The 18,231-nt window shown below is 42.1% G+C and overlaps 1 protein-coding gene across 3 annotated transcripts in view; it reads left to right on the top strand.

Moving 5' to 3' along the window:
- Positions 1 to 18,231, top strand: part of LOC126426865 (speckle-type POZ protein-like) — a 656,123-nt gene that overhangs the window by 524,236 nt on the left and 113,656 nt on the right. Inside the window, exon 2 of one of the 3 annotated variants that reach the window (XM_050088898.1) lies at positions 1,528 to 4,039. The exons of the other annotated variants lie outside the window; for them this stretch is intronic. Within the exon in view, the coding sequence (XP_049944855.1) occupies positions 1,782 to 3,005 (1,224 nt within the window). The 5' untranslated portion in view covers positions 1,528 to 1,781 and the 3' untranslated portion in view covers positions 3,006 to 4,039. Of the gene's footprint in view, positions 1 to 1,527; positions 4,040 to 18,231 lie in introns of those variants that run through there. 3 annotated transcript variants of the gene reach the window in all.

Genomic DNA, 18,231 nt, shown 5'->3' with positions numbered 1-18,231 from the left:
CCACCCTATTTCTTTGTACAGCACGCCTATATAGTTATGTCAAAAGAGTATATTCAATGTGGACGTAGTTAGATATAAAAAAAAATACGTTTCCAACGGATCAGCGTGTGGACGATCACACCTTCCTCAGATATCTATGTGTCTCGCTGTCCCCCTTGCTTTATTGCGGATCGTTCTAGTAATTCTGCTTAGAAAGACTTCCTCAACACTTGTGTCAATTTTCCATTAATCTTTCAACGTTGAGCCACATGAGGCTTTATTATTCTTCATATTCAGTTATTTGCGTGGTAAGATCAAAAGTTTGTCATGACAATTTCAATAGGTTGTTGAGGTGGTAATGTTGGGATTTCGTGGTAACCATTTTAATGTGGCTTTAAATGCTGCAGAACCAAATAGAATCCGAGAATAAGTTGTTCATTAAGAAACCCACACATCTGAACAACGAAACGAGACTCAAGCTCCTTCCTTCTACAACCACACAAGATCCGTGACTGCCTTGTCATGGAGCTGAGATACTGAAAACTTCTGTTGTACAGAGAAATAGAAGTTCCCATTCATGTAAGCTTCAAAAGAATGTGGTCCTAACAGGTATTCTGATCAGACAATGGCCCACATAAGGTGAGGTAGGTTCCTTTCCAACTCTTGCTGATAATGGGTACTTCCCTTAGACAAGAAAACAATATTTTTCCTGAGCAAACAGTGGTATATGGCACATTTATACGTAAACAACACTCTTGAGCGAGACATGGCACAAGTCGGCACAACGAAGTACGGTAGGTTACAAATCGTTGCTCCACACTACTGTCAGATAATTCAGTAACAAATATGGGCCTAAATCCTTTCGTATTCATATTTTTTGAGTGTGGTGAAGAAGATGCTTGAAGTCCAACTGCTCTTTTGCAAATGATTTTCATTGGAGACTGCTCATCTGATTAAGAGTGGGTGACACACGTTTCCTCTCAGTTTTTATTGCTTCCAATATGTGGTCTGTCTCTGAGACAGCCTAAAAATACAGGACATTTATCTCAATCAGGCATGGCTACTTTACGAGGGGGACTGAGGCAAATGGTCTCATCATGCCTTACATAGTTTCTCCTATCTGCGGATGTTCATGCACCCACGAATCCTCCACTAATCTCTCCTTTACAAGATAACTGTTGGTCCATGGATTCGGAACTCAAAGACTGCTGTGCTGAAACAAAAATATAATTCTGATAACATTGTTTTTTTAATATCTTCAGTGCAGGACTATCAATAAAACCTATTTACTTCCTTATTTTTACTATGTCAAGAGCGATACAGGGACTTCTTGGACACCCTGTAGATGAAATAGACGTGAATATTAACAATGATATCTCTGTTTGTTAATACTCTTACTTTGTGTTGACATGCCGCCTTACATAGTTCTGGGTAACTGAACCAGGGTAATGTGGGTAAACAACGCCCAGGCTCGTCATCCAGAGAAGACTTTGGATTCAGCTGCCTGCAGTGTACGGGCACCACCTACTTGCTGTCGTTTTCTTGCAGACGAGGAGTGGCAGCTGGAGGACAGAAGCCACGATACGCTCTCCGTGGACACTGACTGCGTGCAGCTGTTGGTGAACGCCCTGGACCACCCCACGTGTCCGCTGGAAGACCTGCCACTGGAAGCCGTGAAGCAGCGCGAGCAGTGCCGCGAGCAGCTGTGGGACGACGTGGTGCAGAGGTCGCCCCACATACCCGTCACCAGCTACCTGGCCTACACGCAGAGGGCAAACGTCAACCTCTGTCTGCTGGCCTGGATGGCTGTCAACTCGTACGGCATTTGTCAGGACGTCCCGTTTAGTATGATACAGTCGGTGCACGATGCTCGCTGCTATTTCAATAGTCCTGACGATCAATCATGTCTGCAGTCGAACGCTACAGACGCCATATGCTCTGTTTCCAGAGCTATTCTGTTGCTAAAGTGTAGCGAACATTCCTCCATTAAGACTTCCCATAATTATACGTACACTAGTTTCGGATTTGGAGTATTCCGTAGTACTAACAGGATGCTCTATCAAAAGCTAACAGAAGAAACACTGAACTACAAAAACAGTTTAAACAATGCCACCTTGAAATACAAGGATTTTAAAATCGACAGCTTGAAGCCTTTAGAAATCTCATTTATACTGGTAAATTTAATTTTCCGTTTTTCGACTGCCGGGGTATACTTGTATCTTCCCCAGTTACGTAATTTGCCTGGAAAGATATTCTTGTCCTTTCAGATCACGTGCATAGTCCAGATCCTGTGTTCTGAGGTCGTGTATCGTATGGCAGGCGTCCCTGACTTACCAACAGCAGTGCTGATAGACAGCGCCCTCACACTTCTCAGCTGTATCTGGCTGAACTCATTCTGCTACCAGATGTATTCTTGTGTCCGCCATCTCAGGCTTCCTGACCAGCTACTACCTGCTGAACTAAGCCAGTTATTCCGTCGTGAGGTGCTGTGTGTGCTTATACCGTGGAGTATAGTATGTGTGGCAGCTGCTGCTTTGGAAAAGACGGGTAAATATTACCTGATCTACAGTCGTATAGTAGTCCTTGCAGGGATTTCAGTGTCTGTGGCATTCAACTTGGTTTGTCTCGGACTGATTGGATACATGTACCTACGTAATCGGTGCTCCATGCGGCAACTCGAAATTGTTGATAACAAGAAATTTGCCTCAAAGAAGGAATGTCTTTTTATGTCAGTTAAGGCCATTATATTAAGTGGAACAGGAATTATTATTAGAATTGGGTTCCACCAGGCTCAGGGAATAGCGCAGTTTGTGTACTATATGCATCTAGTTACGATGCTGCAAGGACCAGTGCTCTTCGTCTGTTTCGTTTGCAATGGAACGACGCTCCCCATACTCAAGAACAGGATACTTCTTTGGTGGGACCCAACCAACATCCCTGCAGGTGTAGAGCTGTGTTCAGCAGCCGAGAGGAATCTGGCCAGGAGAAACAATGAACAGTCTCCCTTTTCAGAATCCTCGCTGTAGCCTCCTTCAGTATTTTTCCCAAATAACTGTCTCCACACCACACTGCATTAAACCCAGCAATAAAAATGGACTCTACCTGGTATGACAATATCAAATTTCATTAAATCTGATATCGTACAGCCAGTACTTCTCTTTCCTAACGTCTCCTTCATTTATAACTGTGTGCTTATTTGTGAGTGGTAGCCCCTGTCTACCTATTCTAATGCATTGAGACTATTTACTAAAATTGTTGGGAAATGCTTCGTGTATACAATAGGCTGCGTTAATCACACGGCCTCTTATATACAAGGTAAACGCAGCACGTTGTCGGAGGAATTCCCGTTCGTCAGTGTCATCTACCGTGGCGATGGTGCATTTCTGGACAGATGTTCGTAGGACGTTTTTTCTCCGTTTTCCTTCGAGGATCTGTCTTTGCAGTTTGTCGGTTTTATTAATGTATAATGTATGATATTAGTATATAACATTATGTCTGAAACAAGGAAATTTTCCATATGTGTGTGAAAGATGTACTTTTACATGATTTGTAATTCAAGTACCATGACAAGAGACATTCAGATATTTATAAAATCAAAAGAGAGGGGCCAATGACTGAAGTGGTGTGTGCATGAAAGTGTAAATGGGTTTGTTGAGCTTATTAGTGGTTCGATTACATAGTGACTCAAACAGGTATAGTAATAAAGTAACACATGACTTGTTGTGTGAAATGTGGCTTGAAGTGAACGCAAATTGTCGAATGGCAGAGTTATATGAGATTAGCATTATTGGGTTTGTGAGACAAGATGGTGATTTGTTAAGCTAGAGGTTTGTAAGGGTACTATGGCAGATGTTAAAAGTTAATGTTCCATGTGCCACTCTTGGGCAAGGAAGAACATTACTTAAAGGCGTATTTACAGGAACAGTACTGTGGAAGGATAAATTTGTGCCAGTACTGTGAGTCCTGGAAAACATGTGCCATAGTAGCTTCACTAGAAGCACACAGTACGCAGAAATTGTTGTGATTCGTAATCAATAGACGATCTCCCATTCGTTCAAATAAAACCTGAGTGAGCAAAGTAAAGGAGTGTCTGTGTGTATTTAGTATCCAGCCCAACTGAAAACCCTGTGATAAATAGTACTACGTGGAGTGATTTTCGTGAATTGTGAAACTACAGGCATCATCGCGCACTTAGCAGGCACCCGCGGTGATAACCGCGATTTCCATGCTGGACGCAGTGGAACCAGAGGCCGCAGCGCCACGAGGGAGGCAGGTGCCGGGTGCAGCCCGCCAGCCCGCAGGGGGGCGCCGGCAGCTCAACACATTCTGTAAAACCGTTTGACGAAGATTTGCAGGCCGTGCGCCTCGATTCTGTCAGCGCAGCGCCAAGCCAACCCTGGCCCGCTCTGCGTGACGTCACAGGAGCGCGCCGCGGCCTTCTCTTTAGGTGGTGCCGGCCAGAGCCGACACGGGGCGCACTGGGGGTGCTTAGCGGCCCACCCACACAAGCGTCCTGCACCACCGGGACACGCGTAAAGTTTGTCCGACACAGTGGTCGCCAGCCGAGCCTCGACCCGCTGGAAAGTATCGAACCTCATCGCTCGAAAGCCAGTAGTTAACGGCCCTCATGCTACCTACTTACCCCCAGGCAAGATCCCGAGTTCCGACCGCAGTACTGGGAACATTCACAGGCAAGCCCAGGACATTACTATCGACTGGCTGTACGAAATACACAGTTCAAACTCAACAGGAAGACGGTCACTCAAAAAACATTACTCCCAAATTTAGATAACAAACTGAGATTATCGCTATCCAATTACCCCAGCCAAGTCAGTCTGAGTCGGAGGACCACTACCACTTCGCTAACATCACCGAGTTTTCCCTGAGCTACAATTCACCGTAAACGCCCACACTAATTACTAGTGGTGGGCAGGAAATCGCGTATCTGTTAGAAATCGCAGTGACTGAGAAGTCACAGATATCACAGTAGCAACTTTACACAATCTAACTGCGATTTCAGTCACAGTTAGCAGTCGCAAGTAGTATTTCACATTCAAAGACGTGAGCCATCTATTGGTCGAATTTAGCACTGCTTTCTGCGGTTTCAGTGACAAGTCGCAACTAACAAGGGAACCTCTCCATCGCACCCCCCTCAGTTTTAGTTATAACTTGGCACAGTGGATAGGCCTTGATAAGCTGAACACAGATCAATTGAGAAAACAGGAAGAAGTTGTGTGGAACTGTGAAAAAAATAAGCAAAATATACAAACTGGTCATCAGTCTTGGTCACATACGCAACATAAAGGACAAAGTGAGCTCAGGAGCGCCGTGGTCCCGTGATAGAGCGAGCAGCTGCAGAAAGAGAGGTCCTTGGTTCAAGTCTTCCCACGAGCGAAAATTTTACTTTCTTTATTTTTGCATAGTTATTATCTGTCCGTTCGTTCATTGACGTCTCTGTTCACTGTAATAAGTTTAGTGTCTGTGTTTTGCGACCGCATCGCAAAACCGTGCGATTAGTAGACGAAAGGACGTGCTTCTCCAATCGGAACCGAAAACATTTGATCGCAAGGTCATAGGTCAACCAATTCCTCCACAGGAAAACACATCTGATATATTCTATACGACACTGGTGACGGCATGTGCGTCATATGACAGGAATATGTTGTCGACCCACCTAACTTGTACACTTGGCGAATGGGTAAAAAGATTCTTCTACTTTGCCAGATTTAGGTTTTCTTGTGGATGTGATAATCACTCCAAAAAAGTGATGAAAACGTAAGAGTTTGTCACATAAACTGAAAATAAAAAATTAAAGATTTCACTCGATGGAGGATTTGAACGAAGCACCTTTCGTTCAGCAGCTGCTCACGTTACCACGAGACCACGGCGCTGCTGCGGTCCCATTGTTCTTAATGTTGCCTATCTTGCCATGAACTACTCAGTTTGTATATTTTGCTTATTTTTTCACAGTTCCGCACAACTTCTTCCTGTTTTCTCAATTGATCTGTGTTCAGTTTTTCAAGGCCTATCCACTGTGCCAACTTATAACTAAATCTGAGGGGGGTGCGATGGGGAGGTTCCCTTGTAAGAGTCGCAAGTAGCAACTAGAAAGCGCGGTTAACAGTGCCATCTGTGGGTCAAAGTTCGTACTACGCCCATCTCTGCAGTACGCTATGGAGTCAATTGCGATTTCCGTGACAAGTCGCAACTAAGAGTCGCAAGTAGCAACTAAAAAGCGCAGTTAGCACTGCCATCTGTTGAGCAAAGTTCATACTACGCTATTCGCTACCGAGTCAAACTGCGATTCCTGTGACAAATCGCAACTAAGAGTCGCAAGTAGCAACTAAAAAGCGCAGTTAACATACTTTTCCTAGTGTCATCTGTTGACCGACGTACGTACTTCGTTATGAGAGCCTTGTGCCTCACGAGATCGATGTGCTGTGTGTGCATATGAAGGGCTTATTTCAATAGTGGTACAAGTCCATTTTTGTTAATTTTGAGATATAGAGTCGTAAAGTTAAATGAGTGCTGAAAAATCTGCAGTTGAGATACCAAAAATATTCAAGCATATGGCTTCTTGCTAGAGATGAACCTTTATTTATGTTTGTTTGGATCACTAATTTCAGAAGCATTATAGACAGAAAAGTGTAGGTAATGGACTTGTACCACTATTGAAATAAGCCCTTCATATTATATTTAGTATTGGAGGGCAGCGTGGAGGGTAAAAATCGTAAAGGGAGACCAAGAGATGAATACACTAAGCAGATTCAGAAGGATGTAGGTTGCAGTAGGTACTGGGAGATGAAAAAGCTTGCACAGGATAGAGTAGCATGGAGAGCTGCATCAAACCAGTCTCAGGACTGAAGACCACAACAACAACATTATATGACGACATGCACATTCAGCATCAGTTATGGTTGGTCAAATACTGCTGTGACTCTGAATGAATGTATTATATTAATAAGAAGCAACATTGCCTTTTTCTCCTGAAAATATCAAGTAACGTAACAAATGTGTTTGATTCTGCTTCCAATATGACAGTTTTGGTTAATACTCCACATGCCTACAGGACTTTTCAATGTTAACATAGCAGAACTCAGACATCTGTATAAGTGTAGAGAAATGAAAACAGTAATATGAATGCCTCACTTTTGTTCCGACACAGTTCAAGACTCGGGAGAAAAGTTTTACACCTGGTGTTCTACATGGCAACATCACACACAAGAACTTTTTGCCGACACTACTACCACCTACATAAGTAAGCTTTTCCTGTGTCACTTTCAAGTAATGCACTTAAGCTATTCCTGATTTAACTGGAAGATCTGTACTTCCCACTTTCATATCAACAGCCTCAAAATGCATATTGTAGACTTCGAGATATGTTACAGGTCAGTGTCACACCAAGATTGTGGAGAAAGGGGGGGGGGCGGCACGTCGGTATCCAACAAGTGTTTACCAATAAATAAGTGGCGGAAAATTACGGGTATAGGACGGCTTAAGATGTGGAAAATGAGATTTTTATTATTCACTCAATGTATTTAACATTTATTATTCCTTTAAAATCGCACAACAACTTCAATAAAACACTTTAATCAGTCGCACACTTATTTCATAATTATTTCACTTTTAAACTGCAAATCCTCTAAGAGCTGTCTTGAATCTTCACGAGTCTCTCTCAACAGCCTTGATGTGGATAGATATGTACAGCAACCAGTAATCAGTCAGAACTGCGTCTGCAAAAACACAAGGATTATTAAACAATTTTTGCTGTCACTAATTACTAGCAATATAATTGACAGAGTAGATTGCTAATATTTGCTATATCACATTTGCTAATATTTGCTATATCACATTCGCAAGAACGATCTCACTGAAGTAATTAAGTCCATCAAAACGCTTAGAAACTAACCTCTCGTCTGACGAAAACGGTCTAAAGACTGGCAATTTCTTCAGATCTGTTGACAATGATATTTTGAATCATCACTTTACTGAGTGACAGAAATGTAGTTCAGGTACCTATGAACATAACAATATGTTAGAATTCATTTTCTAAACACGAACTATAACGGTACTGTGCGGCTACTTACATATTAATTACACTATTAATATTTTCACAGTTGTTTCTTTAATACAAAATTAAAGCCAACGGAAGAATAAACGTAGAACATACTTACCGATGACAGGTTAGTTGAGATGCAATTTTCTGTGTGGACGGATGTAACTTTTTCATACGGTGGTACGTCGCAGAAATCGCAGAAGTAGCAGAAGTCACAGAAATCGCAGAAGTAGCAGAAATCGCAGAAGTCTCGCAGAAGTCGCAGAAGCAGCAGAAGTCGTAGAAATCGCGGAAGTAGCAGAAATAGCAGTGGCGGAGGGATACGCGACTTAGGTTCCTTAACTGCGACTCTTAACTGCGACAAATCACAGTTAAGAATAACAGATACTGAAAAGTAGCATTCACAGAAATCACTGATATCGGAAAATCGCAGTTTAGCCCATCACTACTAATTACTATTTCAACATTCGCAGATAACGACAGGAAAGTTCTTAAGCGGTAATGGCTGCGCGCAAACGAGAAGGCGTTTGGAAACTCGAGAACACTGTGCGTCGCGACACAGAACTCCGCTCCAGAGCGCCCGCGACCCGCCACGTCGGCCACACGGGCGCCGACGGCCAGCTCTCGATTCCCCGAGCTCCGAGCCTCTCCACGAAATCCTTCTACACGTGGGCCTTTCAGCCAATCAGGAGCAGCAGAGGACTGCAAGCCCCACCACTGGCCACTCCCTGCTGCTGCTTACAGCCGCTGCTGTCACGTTCTGGTCTTCAAGAAGGCGAACCAGCGAGCAGATATGGGTGGTCAGGGAATCACCTGTTACAACCCTTTCACTCGTGGGGTATCAAGCATTAACTTCTGCAACCGATATACCTACTAAGGGGTTTCCTCTGATATATCTGGGGACAAGCATTCTCGCAGCCGAAACTGCTTGAACTGTTGTTACATGTACGTAGTTGTTCGACAGCAAGCGTGTTACTCAGACGATGTCCCCTGCAAAGTGCATCATGCGTAACTCGCGCCACTGTCGTCAAATGCAGCATTGTCAGAGCGACTCAGACTTGGGATCCGCAGTCTGCACAACTGCCACACTTTGAGACAAGGACGATCAACTCGCATCTGCCGAGCCTAAAGGCACAGGAATCAACGCTGACTGGGAGCGTTCTCAAGCAGGGCGTGGGGACTATGGATCGTCGTGTTTCCGATATGCAACAACAGTTTTCAGCGCACCAGACTGAAGCAGGGAACTCTGTCGGCACCAGATCTCCAGAAACGCAACGCTACGCCAACTAGCCGAAAACCCGGACAAGAAACCCGAAGTAAACAGGCAAAGTCGCCACAAACACGGTACTCCAATTACAAAAAGTTTACACTCATGCAAATACATCTCACGAAGAACCAGGTTTACAACTGGTTGGATGCAGATGGAATTAAAGCACATCTAACACAACTTATGGCACATTAGCAAACCCTACAATAAACTATAAACTAAGAAGGTGGCAAAGAAACCGCCAAATCGTTGTAACCTGCACTAAAACAGTTGCCTGGGCCACCAAAACGTTCACAAAAAAAATCCGAAAAAGTTTGCCAACATCACAACACACCCATCAGATATCGAAACCCAAGAGAACAGTTTGAGTTACTTACCGATCTGAAGCAACAGTAACAGAAATCACACCGCACGCCAAACACTAAGCAAAAGAGAACCCACGCAGACTCACGCTCGCCTTTGTGATAACCAATTTTGACCGTGATACAACAAACGAAAAAACTGAAGGGGACCTAAAGGTACCGGGAAACTAAATAAAAATTCCCCGCTATTCCTTCCAGTCATCTATAGTTACAAAGAACCAACTAACAAGCTACTTGTTCACCATATCAGAATGCACTGTGTACCTCACAAGGTTGGACTATTTAAACACTACCTCCTCAATAACAGCTACGTCCATATTGCAACACTTTCCAATAACACACGAAAAGCTGCGATATAAAGAGAAATGTGAAGAACGGAGTCGAGCACATCGAATTTTTAATTACAAAATAGACCCAAAACAAGAAGCACCAAAATGCAGGAGGTGCAACACTGATAACGTTAATAGTGATGAGAGTTGCAAAGAAAGACCAAAACAGCCTATCTCAGCAAACAAAACTGAAAACATTAAGCACATTGATGAAACTATCACGGTCTTCGTCCAAGAATGTCACGAAAACAATCAAATGGAAAACATACTCTGAGTCTTCACTACAGCCCTTCCCAACATGATATTTGAAAGAAGGGAAACAATAACAGCAGTTTCTAAAAACCTCCTACTACGTTCTTTGGCGAACACGGATCCAAGTCTATATCGCCATATTGATAGACAAGGAGGCCTATGCCCAACCTAGCCTGAGACACCAGGAAACAAGAATTAACCTTCACATTCAAGCCTAAGAAAGATATTGCCACTATCTGCATTGTCAACACACTGGGTTTCTGCTCTAAGAACAAACTCCCTAAAGGCATAGTAAGAGAAAAAGAAGTTGGTACTATAGTCGCAGCACGTACCTCATGAGCAGGTAGAGAAATCAATCCAGATAACTGTATCTGTCACGCAAACCAGACCGTAGTAGAAGCTGAGATAGATGCTTCATAGTCTTTCATATAAAACACCACAACGATGTATCCTGCCGAGGAACCGCCAACTGATCTCGTTAATTATATACCCTCATTGTACCCAGCTAAAGGAACAGGAGACGCAGTGTTAGATCTGCGATATTTGCTGAAAAATTGAACAAGAAAGATATTAAACTTGTTGTAGCCATTTTGAATCACGCAAGACTCAGAAATGACTCGCCACCTTTTATCAATCACTATGGCACTTCTATCTTAGAACATATACTACGTACAACATAGCTACCCAGATTCTGAAGCTACACTGAATTTGGCGACTGCATAGCTAACGAATACCTATCATTTATTATGCTGTGAATCACAAAAACTAGGAAAAAACTTAAAACGATCATAAACTGACGTAATCGGATAGTCGAAAAATTCAGATTGATACGTTTTAACACAAAAACTAACGAATCAACTATTCAAACCACTCCTTATAACATATTGTAATCACCAAATACAAGTGGAAGCAATACAGCCTGCCATACCTAAAACTACCCTAAGAAGAAAATAACATAACAAAGAGAAAGACTCCTGACCTACATAAGAAACAAAATTAAACAGTAGGGAAATTCTATAGACCATCCGGTGAAACGACACCTTTGAACAATTATACATGACTGTGCTTAAACTGACACACAATATTTTTTTTAGCGCAACGCAATCTGACATTCAGTAATCCCTACAAGAGAATGGCCCTGACGAACATTAACCTATACGTTTCACAAATCACTTAACTCACAAAAATCTTCGTTACTTGAACTACTGCAATACAGCGAGCGCCACTACTGACAGCTACATAAAAGATTCAAACTACCGAAGGCACTAACTACTGATAGGCATAGTTAGCAAATGAAAGATTTTAATATAGAACAAACAATGTATTTACCTTACTAGTGTTCAAAAGTCATAATATATATAGCAGTTCATGACATCCAGTCTTACAAATTTCAAAACTCCGCCATTTCTCTCCCCACATCCACCACTGCTGGCGGGTTACCTCCAACTGCGCAACGCTACGCGCTGGTAACATCCAGCTGCCCAACACTACAATGGCGAGTATTACAACAATGCCAACGAGCCACAGACTGCATACAGCACAGCCAGTGATTTTCATACAGAGCGCTACGTGGCGTTACCAATATAAAAAGCTAAACAGCCTACTTACAACGGCACTAACCAAATGGATATGCTACGATTGGCTTGAACGTTTTCAATGAACTAATAAGAAGAGAAACCCACCAAATGATGCGCGAGATAATCACAAGAATTAGGTCCCACAATAGCAGTAGTTTTTGGAAAAAAGTGCCAACAGGTCATAGCACACCATCTGCAAACAGCCATCCTTAATAGCAGATGAGAATGTCATTCATTACTGACGATCTCAAGAAAGTTCCTCAAAGTGCTAGAAAAACATTCACGCTCATCTATGGTATTCAAAATTCGATGAAATCGACGAAGAAATAATATTCGAAAATCCGAATGCAACCGCTTAACATCCACTACTTTATAAGATTGACGAATATGAAATGGAAAGAAAGCAGCTCAGAGACTGGAAGCACTGGAAGATAACAAAATAAATCACTCCTTTCACAAGACACCTGCCTCAAACACATCAGACGTTTCTTCATCGCGGCCATGAAACTGAAAATAGTCTCTCTAAAATAGAAGCAAGCTAAAATCAAGATGATGTCCCAACCCGAAAGACCAAAAAACAACACCAAATCATAGGTTACCGTGCTCTCAGTGACAGGGAAAGCTTTCGAGACAGACTAAAATTGTTCAAGGAATAGAGCAACACAATGGCACAAGAACAAGCCGGGATCAGCGGCAACCACAGCACAGGTGACCCGGTCCCAGGACTGAGCAGCAGAGCGACGCAGGCTGAACGCAACACGGCAGGCGCGACGCCGGCACGCTTTCTAGTGGACGGCGAACGCGCCTTGCATTGGTTGTGGCATGCTGGACTGCTCTTTGAAACGTTACTTTTGAACTTCGCATGCCAAAGGTAAGTACAAGCGCTGCTTGGTGATCAACGTTCGAAAGTTTTAAGTCAGTCGCAGAGACGCCACGTGGGACAGTCACGTCTCCACTGCTACACACCGACAACACGGCTGACATCGCTAAAGGTCGAGGATCGAAACAACAGCCCTGTACACAGACGACACTGCGTACTGTTGTCGCGGCCCGACATGCGGCAGAATTAACGAGCAGATCAGCCCCTTCACAAACAAGTAGGAATCATCGCTAAGCAAGTCGAGTAGGTTAAAATACAGTGGATCCACGAAATCTATCCTTCAGCACCAACCTGTGATCTTCAACTATCCCCACTTCAAATAAATATGTATTCCTCACGTCATCTTCAGAGGTACTCTGACAGTCAGTTATAAACAATGAAGAAATACGCCAACTGGAAAATAAGATGTTATAACACAGAGAGATGTTGTTGCGCCCCTCAGTGTGAAGACTGGTTTTAGAAACAGCTCTCCATTCTACTGTATAAGTTGCAGGCCTCTTCATCTCCAAGTACATACTGCAGCCCACATCCATCCGACCTCTTACTGTATTCACCACCCGGTCTTTGTCTAAGATTTTTAACCTCCACACTTCCCTTCAGGTTTAAATTGGCTACCCGTCGACGTCTCGGAACGTGTCCTACCAACCGCCCCTCCATTTGGTCAGGTTGCGCCTCGCCTCGCATGTTCCCACGTTTCTCGGTAATCCAAACTTCTCTTCCACGAGGTCAGCGTCTACTAGTTTTTTCATTTTCTGTAAAGAATTTGAGTTAGTATTTTATAACGACGAGTTATCAAACCGATAGTTCAGTAATTTTCACACCTGCCAGCAACTGATTTCTTTGGAACTGATAACATTACATTCTTCTTAAGGTCTCTGTGTACTTCGCCTGTCTCATACGCCGGGCACAACAGGTGGGAGAGCTCCGCCGTGGCCGGCTCTCCCGAGGCTGCCTGTAATCCTGCCAGAAGACTGTTTACTCGCTGGGCCACGTTTCGACTTAGATATTTCAGAACACTGTCAAATTTGATCTCGCACGGTTACATCTCCCACCTCATTTACATTCATGACCACTTCCCTATCTGTAATATTACCTTCAGTGAGATATAACTGACATAACTACATTAGCAAAAAACAAAACCTATGTGATGTCATGACAGTAGAGATTCTAAATATGTTGTAGCTATGCTATTGACTATACAAAGACATAGACCACTACACCATTCAGAATGACTCCAGTTTCTTCTATATAACATGGCACTTACCTCTGACTTACACGGTTATCTTACAAATCCTTCGTACCATACTAGAGATTAGTTCCTAAGCATTAGTCTTAAAGACTACTGGTACAATGTAACAGGACACAAAATGCCATAACGATCGACAAACAATCGGAGGTGATGCTTTTTTAAAGGAAGGTTTTAACCCACTCATAAGACGAATGCCAGGACTTAGCTGTAAGAATAACATCGTCCTCCAATCCGCCAGGATTACACGCTGTGTCCAAACCAAATAAGAGCCTCAGATTTAAGATGGACAGCATCACTACATCATTAAGCGCATTTCCGTTCAAAGAGTAACAAGTTTGGTAATGCTCATTGCTGCTTGTATTAAACTTAAATATTTTCATTTTGACCTCTCCCCTGTCAACAGTGACTGTAATTGGGATCAGCAACTCAGAAACAGACATTCTTTAACAAAATCAGTCTGAAGTAGTCGACGAATGATCTTGACATTAATCACATGTTATTATGACCTGACATATCAGGTGCTGCAGATAAGTGATCTTAAGTATTTCTAAAACATTAAAACTTAATTACGAAACCTTTTAATTTCCTTGATCGCAAAAACACATTGCTTTGCCATTCATTACACGTTTCGGTTGCCAATCAACTATTGTTAAATTGTAAAAGAAACAATAAACAGGGAATTGCCTTAGATTTAACCGAATTTAACAAAGTTACGTAGTATTGCGTGATGATATGCCAATCATGGTAAATACAATGTGGCTATGAATTCTGTAGGCTTGAACGCCATCATCTAATAGCATATCTTGGAACTGTGTAAGTAATTGGAAAGTACCTATCGGGTGTATGTGAATAGTAAACTGTTTTCAGATATTAAAGAAATAAGCAAATAGAAATAATGAAAACATACCATGCTAACTAACGAAACACGTTTTCCATAGACTATTGGTTACACCAACGAAGTTACAGAGTTCAGCTCTCAACATATAGCAACAATCGAAACACACTCTTTCGTTAAGAATAAAGACGCTAGCCCAGCTTAAGAAGCGAAAGTAATTTAAGAAAGAGACACTATCTCTAGTTACTTATATCGAAAACGAGTATGAGCAGAAATTAGTAAGTGTAGCTGCCTTTCTGGCCCTATCAGCTGTTCTCTACACTGCTTGGTGAGAAGCACTTCTTTAGAAATTCACGATTGTGTCGTAAATTTAAGGACTTACCTAACAACATGCTAAACAATAGAGCATTTCATATCCATTCTCACAATGACAGATGCAGGGTAATTAAACCAAATGATAGTTTACTTCAAATGTCTGTTCTGAGTCCACTACCACTTTGGTCTGTACATGCACAGCTTACCAAAAGTCTTCAAAAAAATTGATTTATGCTGATGACATTTGCTTGGTGGCTCAGAGCCTCAACGTTTATGATGCTGAAACCTCTTTATCCACTAATATGGAAGTCTTTTTACATCAATAAATAGTGGCTCCACCTAAATCCACAGAAAATAATTGTATCTACATTACATCTATGCAGAAGACAGTCAGAGTGCACACCAGAAGAGAGATTCAGAGACCAAGTCTCGTTGTACTGCATTACACCATAATACGTAGGAACAGCGCTAGATAGAACTCTTGACTTACAAGTAGCACCTAAAGTCAAAACGAGAAACAACAGTTCAAAAATTTGGTGGTATTTTATGGGGAGCTAATGCTCGTGTTTTGAGATCCATAGCTCTAACCCTATCATAGGTGCTCTGTTGCTGAAGATTACTGTTCGACCAGGATCAATAGTGCTCATACTAAGAAGATAGATGTCCAACTGAATCAGGTATTATGGAATGTATTCAGAGTACAATCGCTCTAAGACTTCCTGTTCTCAGCATCATCCCACCCCCAGCTCTAAGAAACCAGCTCTCCTAAAGGTCTGGAAGAACATTCTGAAGAATCCTGAGCTGGCCAGTCATCGAGATGCTCCACAGGCAGAACATCAACACTTGAAATCAAGGAAACCCTCATCATGCACAGCAGAAAACCTCGTTGTGTTCTCTTTGATTGTCAACCATTTACGGAAAATTCAGTGGAATCCGTCATCAATAGTCAACAAGCATCTAGTCAAGGGCCCATTCATGCAGACAGGATTCGATCTCCCCAGACATCAGTAGAGGGTCTTGAAATGGATTAGCAGTGGAGAAGGCTGATGTGCTTATCTTAAGTATGGGGTGAGTGTTCTATTTACAGACAATTCAATGTCACTTTCTAAATATTCCAGTTTCAATGGCCTCAGTATTATCATAACAGAAACAGGGTCACATGTTGCAGCACGCTTGAGGCAGCTGCATGTCCTGCCCGCTGCTGTGACATCACATGATGATCAAATCTAATGCTAATTCCAGAAATCTCTTTATCCTCACACGTGCTGATTCTATTATGTGCATGCTTAATCATCAGGACATGTAATTACCCAGGGGCTGTCTTCTGGATCCTGAGGTGTATGTCATAATTTCATCAAATAATTACATATGATTTATCAGTTATGTTTCTCCCATGGTCTTGGTCTCTGTATCCTGAAGTGAACTGGACTGTGGATACTGAAATAGTACTTACCGACGAGAGTCGCGGCACAGTGTCATTTTCACTATGTCTTCACTACTTAGAAAGTGTGTTAACTGCCCTGTCGTCGTGCTATATAATTTTTGCATGTTATTGCATTAAGTCTTGGGATTTCGAGGTCATCTATACTGCAGAGAGGCATATAAACCATACAGTTCTATGATATTATCAGTTCATTTCAGAATGCTACTATTTACCTGTACATACATGTTAGCTTATGGTTCAAAACATGTAAATGTAGGATTACCATGAGATCGTGAGTGTGAAGTTATAGTAGAATCTGAGGATGTCCGTCGTAATGTAAAACACAATTTACAGGTATAAGTTAGGGCGAGCATTGTTAGCCGATGAAGCACACTGAGAAGTTGATGACAAGAGACTACGATCCTTTTCAACTTCCTCTTCACATGAACATCTGTAGCAATAAGGCAACCATCGTCGACCTGTATAAAAGTGTCGTGAAGTTGTATTGGTTATGCAGTGCACTACGGATTGCAACAGACAAATACGGTGGCAAGTATATGTGAAAGCGTTACTAAACGATGTTGTAGGTTATGTAAGTGAATGTTGCATACAAGATGATTTAGAACAATATGTAAACATATGTATGGTTGCAGCACCAAGGGCTGCTACTATAATCCTATAAATATTGACACTGTAGAGCCTGGTTTACAGACAGAGAACGGAGATACGACGTCGCTCCTGTTGGATTGAACACAATGGAAGCAGAATTTATAGCATAAAAAACCAATTATTTAAAGAATAATGTAGGGATCTAAGATCGAATGAATAATAAAAAATGTGTCAACAATTTTTATTTTTTATATTGTGCATGTAAAAAAGGTTAATAAACAAAGTTATTTAAAATGTGTATTTGTCTTTCATTGAAAGAGCACCAGTGCAAAACAAATATTATGCAAGATATTTACAGATATGATAAACACGTCATACTATTCTGCAAACCCTCAATCATACATACAGCAAATATATTCACTCACTGAGTGAATAGAGCCAGTATGGTACAGTGTCAAAAAATTTCGACGATATAAACACACATTTAAAACAGTTTAAGAAGGGTTCAAGTTACTTGCAAATACCCACATACTTAAAACAGAGATATGAGCAACTGAAGACGGTATTGACTTTGTAAGAGGAGGTCCAATAGTACTACCTTCAGGCTTTCTGTTAGGACAGTGCTTAGCATTTGATGCTAAAAAGGTTTGCAAATCCTATCTGCCTGTAGATACACACATCAAAATGTATTACATCACATCGGTTCCTAGAGATCCAGAACCTGTACAGAAACCTGGAATAGAATCAAGATAAACATCATTTCCGCCCTTCTTATTGGTCATGAAAACCACACATTGCATATTGTTCCACCATACAGCGAGACCTTCAGAGGTGGTGGTCTAGATTGCTATGCACAACGGTATCTCTAATACGCAGTAGCACGTCCTCTTGCAATGATGCATGCCTGTATTCATCGTGGCATGCTATCCACAAGTTCATCAAGGCACTGTTGGTCCAGATTGTCCCACTCCTCAACAGCGATTCGGCGTAGATCCCTCAGAGTGGTTGGTGGGTCACGTCGCACATTAACAGCCCTTTTCAATCTGTCCCAGCCATGTTCGATAGGGTTTATGTCTGGAGAACATGCTGGCCGTGGGA

The sequence above is a fragment of the Schistocerca serialis genome, chromosome 11 (genome assembly GCF_023864345.2).
Source record: "Schistocerca serialis cubense isolate TAMUIC-IGC-003099 chromosome 11, iqSchSeri2.2, whole genome shotgun sequence".
Taxonomy (NCBI): Eukaryota; Metazoa; Arthropoda; class Insecta; order Orthoptera; family Acrididae; genus Schistocerca; species Schistocerca serialis.
This window is presented reverse-complemented; position numbering and strand designations above follow the sequence as displayed.